The sequence below is a fragment of the Anas platyrhynchos genome, chromosome 22 (assembly GCF_047663525.1).
Source record: "Anas platyrhynchos isolate ZD024472 breed Pekin duck chromosome 22, IASCAAS_PekinDuck_T2T, whole genome shotgun sequence".
NCBI lineage: Eukaryota > Metazoa > Chordata > Aves > Anseriformes > Anatidae > Anas > Anas platyrhynchos.
In genome coordinates, this window is record NC_092608.1 from 6267227 (window position 1) to 6276202 (window position 8976).

General features: G+C 42.3%; 1 protein-coding gene across 1 annotated transcript; it reads left to right on the top strand.

The window, feature by feature from the left end:
• Positions 1-2336: 2336 nt before the first annotated feature.
• On the top strand, positions 2337-6569 carry LOC101803958 (guanylin). The gene is made up of 3 exons (XM_005014992.6): positions 2337-2501; positions 4721-4910; positions 5592-6569. Exons 1-3 carry the CDS (start codon positions 2427-2429, stop codon positions 5657-5659), a joined length of 333 nt encoding a protein of 110 aa, XP_005015049.2. The 5' UTR covers positions 2337-2426; the 3' UTR covers positions 5660-6569.
• Positions 6570-8976: the final 2407 nt, after the last annotated feature.

Here is an 8976-nt window from a genome sequence, read left to right on the forward strand (position 1 = left end):
GTTGGTGTGCATGCTCTTAACTTCATGTGGTTCTTGGCTCTCTGTCTTCCCGTTTTCACAGGGCTTGTGGCAGGGCTCTGAGCTATGTATTAATTGTGGCTTGCTAAACCTAGCTGTAGGCCCTTGCCTCTTTTTTTTTTTTTTTAATATAAAATGATCAGATTTAAAAAGTGATCAGTCTTTAGGAAAAAACAAATGAGATAAAGAACTATGGAGGAAGCACAATAGCACAGTAGAGGCCTGTAAGTTGTTCCCGATCATAAAAGAGTTTAAGAGGAAAATATTATTTAGAGCCAACTCCATAAACACGTTTACTCTCTAGTAAAGCTCTAAATGAGATTGTTGTTTATGTCTGAGCTGCTGCCAGTTTTCACCGAGGCCAGAAGGATTCCAAAAGGTCAGCCATGAATGGCTGACTTTTTTCATGACAAGTCATGAAAAGTGAGACCAAATCTGCACTTGTAGGGGTTCTGCAGGTAAACACTCTGTATGTGTCAAACACAGCTTGTTTGACAGTGCAAGTATAAATAAATCTAAGCTTCTGAAGAGCAGGGAGTAGAAAGTACCCTTCCCAACTTGAGAGGTTATCCCATAATTTCCAGCTCTGGTGTTTCTGTGGAATTCCTAGACTAGCTGAAGTTTGGTAGAGCATCGCACAGAAATGGCTTAGACCCCCTGGAGACATGGCATTTTCTGGAACTCAGAAACTGGGAGACGTGCATGCTGGAGTTTCCCCTCCAAGGGATTCAAAAATCAGGACTGTCAGTGCACAGGACCCACTGATGACTATACAAATGTGAGTGTGGGTGGAATCCTGATCACACATACTCAATATGTCAATATAATGGTGTTTGTGATTGGCAGTTCCTCAGTTAATCATCCTTCAGACATCTCCTAAGCCTGGGCCACCTTGCCCATTCCTCCGAGTACTTATTTTGTCTCTTCAGGTGCCAACCTATTTGCCAGCAGAGCCTGCCGGGTGCTCTTCCACCGATGTCTGTGCTCTTGACCCACTCTGCCATGGGTCAGTGATGCCCACGGAGCTCTGGGCTGTGAGTAACCCAGCACCTGTGGCTGTGCAGCAGCATTTGGCCAGCTGTACCAGGCACGTCCTCTGTGCATGGAACGAATCAGCCTGAGAAGACAATTAGGAAGAAAGCTTTGGTGGTGGTAATATTGAAGGGACATAGCCCAGAAGAACAGAGAGGGAATTAGGAAAGCTGAGACACAGATGTAGGTGAATTTGGCTAGAGATGTAAAAAAATAACAAGAAGGGTTTCTTTAATTACATAGAACAACAAAGGAAGATAAAAGAAACTGTACCCTCCATGGTGAGTGAAATGGGAGGCCTGTCTACAACGGAGAAGGAGAAAGCTGGGGCACTCAACCACTTTTTTGCCTTGCTCTTCACCAGCAAGTGCTCTAGCCAAACTGCTCAATACTCACAGAGATCACTGGGGTTGTGTGGCATGGGGAAGAGAAGGCTCTGGGGAGACCTTATAGCGGCCTTCCTGTACCCAAAGGGAGCCTAGAGGAAAGGTCGGGAGAGACACTAGGAGGGAACCCCAGAAACCTGTAAAACCAGGGCCGAAGGGGACTGAGAAGCTCTCATTAATAGTCCAGGTCTGCTTATTAGAGAATAAGAGGAGATAAACATCCACGTGCTATTTCCATGTTTCTGGATAAGATTGAAGGCCACAGAGAAACAGATTCGTTGCATTGCAGCAAATTGGAGGTTGTTATCTTTAATGGCAACCCCTGTAATGCGTGCGTTTTAATTAGGTGCTGCCAAAAGCAAGATGACACTGTGGATGTGCTGACACTCGGGCACACCCTGCGCTCATCTGCTCCAGAGCATTGCTTCCCTCTCAGGATTGCAGTCCCAGGAGAACTGCGTGCTCAGCAATCAGCTCAGAACTGACTGGCCACCAATCAGTGCAAGAGAGCAACTTCTTTAATTGTTTATTAATTTACCTGCTTCCAAGCCATGGAATCATAGAATCATTAATGTTGGGAAAGACCTCCAAGACCATCTTTGCCCATCCATTCCCCACATGGAGATGGTTTTGGATGCTGTGTTAGAACTAAGACCAACGTTTCCTATCTATGTGCCAGTGGCCGCAGTGATTTTCCTGCCTGTCTTGGCCAGTTTCTGAAAGTGGGAGAGAGTCATAAACACCAGTATTTGCCTGGGTGTGACTGTCCTGCTCTTCCAAGGAGTAGATAACTGATAGGCCACTGAAGGTTTATTGTATGCCTATAAGGAGTTTAAGTTAATGGATTACCAAGCAAGTGCTGTGTGAAGGCTTTATAAAGCTTATTTTTTTTGCACCGGGGAGATAGCGCTCTGACAACTAGAGCAAATCGGAGAGACAAAGCAAGAGAAAATATATTCAGGCTAGGAGAGGCTACACTTTGCAGGTGCTATGAAAGGCTTTCTGTCCTTTACGGTCCTTATACTCCTTTCACTGGTGCACAGCTCCCAGGGAGTCTATGTCCAGGTGAGTTTTCTGCCTTTTTTTTTTTTTCAAGTTCAGTGATATATTTGTATTGTATGAAGAGCTGTAGCTACAACAGGAATGTTGAACTAAATTAATAGAGCTGGTTTTTTTTCTTTTCTCCAGATTGTTGTCTGACATTTAATCACTACATTTATATTTTCTCTGCCTCTTATAGGACATGACACACATGTACTGTGCATGTGTGTTGCACTCTTTTCAGCTGGACTACTTAATTTCCCTGATGTCTGACTAACTCAGTGCACAAAGTTGGCTTACATACTTTTCTCTGAAAAATCTTTCCAAGACTTTTCTTCCCTTTCCCATACTATGTCACAGAAAGCATTGATTTAACAAAATGTTTGCAAGCCACAAGCAATATTTATCGGATTTTGTAGAGTGTTTTTAAAGGCTGAATATCAGTATCTAGACAATTTCTTGCACAGATCTTGAATTACTGGGATGAAAATTGGAAGAGGATGGCTAGCTAATTGTGGAATAAACCCAGAAAAACTCAAGAAACAACCAACCAACCAACCAACCAACCAAAAAAACCTAAAGTGCTGGCTTAGACTATTTCTGTGATAAAATCTGCTAGTTCAGCAGAACAGCATGCGCTGTTACCTTGGAGAGAAGACGCTGCTCAGACTCAGCTCTCTCTGACACACTTTTATTTTCTGAGATGGTGTTGATGCTTTTGTTTGTTTGTTTTGTTTTATTTTGTCACCAGGACATAAATGCACCTCATAATTCTCTCTCTCATAAATGTTCATCCTTACTAAGCAGTGATAATAAGTAGGATAAATCCTATGTGAAAGGACTGAATAAAGCTCGCTGCACCCCTTTCTGCTTTCTTTGGAACTGTTCTCGTGGAAATTCTTCCCTTTTTTTCTCTGTTTTGTGCTTTTAGAGTCTGCATCTGATAGTTGAATTTAGAGCTGTGTTCTAAATAATTAACTTTTCACAGGCAGCCAGTCTGATAAACTATTCTGAGAAAAATCATAAATTAATTGGGAGTAGAAAAGAGTTTGACTTGTTAAACAAATGCATGTCCACGGTTGGTTTTTTAGTATTCTTTATTTTTAGTATTCTTTAACCAACACCTCTCCCTCCCCCCCAAAAAAAACCCCACTCTCACACAATTGAACATCAAGCTAATGAGACTATGAAGCAAAAAATATTTGATTGTATGCCATAGCAGGCTCAATTAAATTCATTTCTTTGAATATGTAGGTGTCACTTGATCATACTTCTGATTATTTCTTGTTCATTAAACAAGGATAAAGCAAATGCTAAATAACAAATTGAAAATGCTTATTCCTCTTTTAGGCCAGACTGTGATTGCCTTCATACTAACACAGATTATATGCACTTAACAATTGCAACATGTTCAATTTATGTTTATTACCTCAACAGTGATTCTGTTGAAACTGTGAGGGAATGGACGTTAACAGTCACACAGGATCAAACAGTATATAACATGGAGTAATACTTCCTCATTGAAGAGTAATACTTAGTACTTTTCAATAAGAGTAATTCTTACTCTTCAAGCCTCCCAAAGCCTTGGCATGATCTTTGAGTCAGAAGTGATGCATTTAGTTTTTCTCAACTTGTGCTCCATAAATCGTATGGACGAGTTTTAAGTTCATGGAAACTTGTCACAGTATCTTGTGATGAGGAGGTTCAGCTCTTAATGTTGAATGCAAAGGAATTTTCTCTGTTTTGAGCATGCCACGTGACAGCCAAGACCTGAAGTTCTCTACTAATGTATTAGAAGAAAGAGTGAACAAAATAAATCTCCATTCGCGTGCATTCAGCTCATGATTTTGTAAATCTCTATGACATATCACCCAATCATTTCTTTTCTAGGCTGACGTTTCTCAATCCATATCCTTCTATCTTAGATTTTATGTCTCTCTCACAAGAGTGGGAAATGCACTAACTGTGCCTCCACCCACTGAGGTGCTTAACAAAAACCCTGACAAGCCAGCCAGGTCTTCCTGCTGCTCTGAAGGGTGTATGTATTGAAGAGCTGCTCCCTTTACTTTCATTGAGCACCAAATTTCTTTAAGCTTTATTCCAACATTCCCTTTTCCCTATAGTAGAGGTATGTGGAGAGAGCTCCCAGTTTAGCAGTCTTCAGTTGAAATGGAATACATTTGCCTAAGGACTAACTCCCTGATGCCTCTGTTCTTTTTTTTTTTCTTGTTCTATCTACTTAGGATGGCGACTTGAAATTCTCCCTTGAATCTGTGAAGAAGCTAAAGGAGCTCATGGATGAGAACAGAAGCATTAATCCTCGCATGGTGGTTTCAAAGACTACCTATTCTCCATGCAACGAGAAAGATCTTCCTGAGGAGTTCCAAGTTGTGTGTAAAAGAGAAGATGCACCCATGATTTTCGAGAGGCTGAGTATGTAGTTCATATTGCATGATTTCCTTTTTTTTTTTTTTAAATCACATTTTTCAACCTCAAATATTGAAATTGTAGCACCACTGCTACGGTGCTTAATTGTAGCCTGTGCAGACCACACTGTTGTAAACACAAAACCCAAAAAGTTTCTTCCAAGTAGCTGTGTATTTCTGGATACCCTAAAAGAGGTGTGAGATGTAGATGAGGTGAATTAGTCTTCAGCATTTTGTGTCTCCAAGGCACATGGAGTGATTCTTGAGCCACCTGCTTCAGTGTTTATATATATATATATATAAAATTTTATTATGTTTTATTAACTTACTGTCCAATACAGTGGAAACCTTAGGAAGAAATGCTACCTATATAACTAAAGCTGTAATTCTACAAGCCACTTTAGAGGAAAAAGGTAGCATCCTCACTGCCCTCCCACAAGATGTCCTGCTGTTCTCTTGTTTCCACATGTTGCCATTGTTCTCCCGGTGATTTCAGGTTTGTTCTCATTATTTTAAGCAAGATTTTCTCAAGAGCTAGTTTTTCTTGTGCCAACAATAACTTCAATGACATCAAAATTCATTGAACAGCAACAGAAAGGAGCCTCTCAGCCACTTGATGTGTGGCTCTGCTCTCTTGGTATATATTGCTTTGCTATCCCAGTGAAACACTTTCTTTTCTCTCTAACAGGCACGGCTGTCAGAGACGCTGATTTGTGCGAAATCTGTGCCAATGCTGCCTGCTCTGGGTGCTTTTGAAAAAGGATGAAACAATCCGAAGAAGATGTGCCAAGTTTGTGCATTTGTGTTGCAAGATCACATACTCTCAAAAATCAATATTTAGTCTCCACCTCCACTATAGTCAAACTGAAGCTCTTGCCTCATGTAGACATGCTAGGGGGAATCTTGAAGTAGTCAGGTCAGGTAATACCAACAGGGCAGTTTTGGCAACAAGAAGACTAAGCCTTATCTGAGATGCTGAGGAAGCATCATCTCACCCTGAGCTGAGCCTTTTCTTGAGCTGACTGCTCTCCCTTCCTGAGTTGTGCCTCTTGTCTACATGAGCTGTGTCACGCTTGACTGGAGTGAAAAATTTCTGCATTCATTGTTTTGGCTTTTACTACTTTATCTGGATTGGAACATGATGGGTCAAACTGAGTAGTCTTCTCCAACCCTTTTAATATTTAAATCTACCTGTGATCTGCCTTCCCCTACACACATACATGTAGCAGTATAGGTTTATCATCTTTTCCAGCACATACTATCTAATTGGTTGGATAAGTGCCTGAGCCAGTAGGTCTGCATGTGGTATGTGTATGTTTATAACAGAACTGTAGCATGCAACTTGGGGACAAGTTAGAAGTGTTCAGCTACACTTTCACACCCAAAAAATTCTCCATCTGTTACTTGTACTAATAGTTTATTGTGAATTTATGGAATAGAGGCAGACAAGCACTGCAGCTAGTAACCTTTTCCTCATAGTTATATAGAAGTTCCCTTCTTTCAATGGATTTTCCTGTTTGTTAAGTCAACATTGACTTGACGGGATTTATGTTTTTGTCATTTTGTTTTGTTGTGTGGTGTGTGTTTTTGGTGGCAATATTGTGAAGAAAGAGTCTGCCCATGTTTGTATGCTACTGTATATGAAATAAAAGCTCATGACAATTTTGTGGTTTTTTTGGGGTGTTTTTATTTTACTCTATTTATTTATTTATTTATTTATCTTCTTTGGTAGTCTGTCTACTTCCTTCTCTCTTGTGTAAGAGAGGGTTAAAGAAGGGAACCAAATCTCCATTTTGTATTTGCTTTATGAGATTTCTAATAACAGGAAGATTGTACAGTTTAAGGTTGTATCTATGGGAGAAGCAGGGACACACACACACACAAAAAAAGAAACAACAAAGGAAACCAAGAAAGAAGTGGCAGGAGTGGGACTGAAAGTTTCAGTTTTATAGCACCTTGTACAAGTCTACTGCAGACTAAATCTTGAGGACTGCATTTCCCAACAGAACCTGGGAATCAGGGCTGTAGGGAGTAGCGCAGTGTATTCAGAGCAGAGGAGAGCTTTCATCAGGGTGGGTTCCCTGCCTAGCCACTGATCCACTGTCACCTGTGGGAAACATCCTGGAAGCTTCAAGCTTGTGCAGAAACCCCAAGTTGACTTGCTAAACTGATAATCACAGAATCACAGAACGTTTGGGGTAAGAAGGGTCCAACTCTGCCCCTCTCACCCAGTCAAGCAAGGTCACATAGAACCAGGTGCACAGGACCACATCCAGGCATCTTCTGAAAGTTGCCAAGGAGGGAAACTCAATAACATCTCTGGGCAGCCCATGCAAGTGTTCTGTCACCCACACAGTAAAGAAGTGCTTTGTGATGTTCATGCAAAGCTCCCATGTTTGATTTTGTGTCCACTGCCTCTTGGCCTGTCATTGAGCACCACTGAAGAGAGTCTGGCTCTGTCTTTGCATCCTCCCTTCAGTTATTTATGCATTAATGAGATCCCCCAGAGCCCCTTCTCTTCTCCAGGCTGAACAGCCCCAGGTCTCTCAGCCTCTCCTCACAGGGGAGATGCTCCAGGCCCCGTATCATCTTTGTGGCCCTCCACTGGCCTCTTTCCAAGAGATCCCTGTCTTTTTTGTGCTGGGGAGCCCAGAACTGGGCACAGTGCTCCAGGTGAGGCCTGGCCAGGGCGGAGCAGAGGGAGAGGATCCCCTCCCTTGACCTGCTGGCCACGCTCCTTTTAATGCCCGCCAGGATCCCGTTGGCCTTCTTGGCCACCAGGGCACACTGCTGGCTCACGGCCAACCTGTTGTCCATCAGGATCCCCAGGCCCTTCTCCTCAGAGCTCCTCTCCAGCAGGTCAGCCCCCAGCCTGTACTGATACTTCAAGTTGTTCCTTCCCAGGGGCAGGACTCTACACCTGCTCTTGTCATGTACATTCCTATCATTTCCTTATCAGAAGGTAGTTTGTGTTCTTCATCCAGTTATTTACTTTGGCTGTATTGAAGAGTTCAGAAGATAATTGCATGACATGTAGCAGATCCTGCCTGTTACAGCGAGCCAGAAACATCTCTGCAAGTTCTCCTTTGCTTCTGACAATCAGTCCTGTGTTTTCCTAAGAGGCAAGATAGACCAAGCTTTATAACGCATCATTCTCTTTGAAGAAGTCAGGACTGCCACCTGCGATCTTTTATGGGCTGCATGTTTCCTTCTTTTCCTGCCTGTTATTTGCAGTGTTATAAAAATTACTGCGCTCATGATGGTCCTGGTATCATTGTACGCAGGTAACCCAGGCATCTAGCATGTACCAGGTCTAGGATCATGTTCAAGAAGTTCACTTGTTTTCTGGTGAGGGCTACACAGGAACAAGCACACTGCCTGGAGGAGAACACACTGGCAAGGAGGCATACTTCTTATCATGTCCCAAAGTGTATCTGCTTTGGAAAGACTTTAGGGTGCAGGATGCAAGCTAGCCCTACTCACATCAGGTAGGTATGGAAATTAATAATCAAATGGGCCTGTAAATCGTCCCACAGGAAGATTCTGAAGGGACTCTTTGACCACTTGAGGCTGTTGACCACGTAGATTCAGCTGATGGCTACTCTGACTACATACAGTCTGTGAAAACCAGTCACTTTTGCTTCTACATCCAAAAATATGGATTTCATGGGTTAATGTGACTTTTTAACCTTTGGAGAGCTGGACTACAGGCTGTGCCTGGAGCTAAATGTCCTTCATATTTGTGAACAGAGCCTTCGTGTTTGTGAATAGAGCTAAAGGGATACTTCCCTGCTTCATAAAGGATCATGATGCACAGGCAAGAAGCAGATCTCACCGCATGATGCTGGAATTGGCTCTGAAGAAGGCTGTCTCTGGCTATGAGTGAACACTCTTAAAATGAAGTGTGAGAGTGGTCAAAGGGATGTTTTTTCCACCTGCCCTTGTTTCTCTGTCCTATGTTGTGTGTATGGAGACCTTTTGTCTGTTAGGACTGTATGCATGATTTATTCAGTGTTATAGGCAAATGTTAAAATAAATTTGCATCCAATACTTTCTCTCTCGAGGCAGTCATT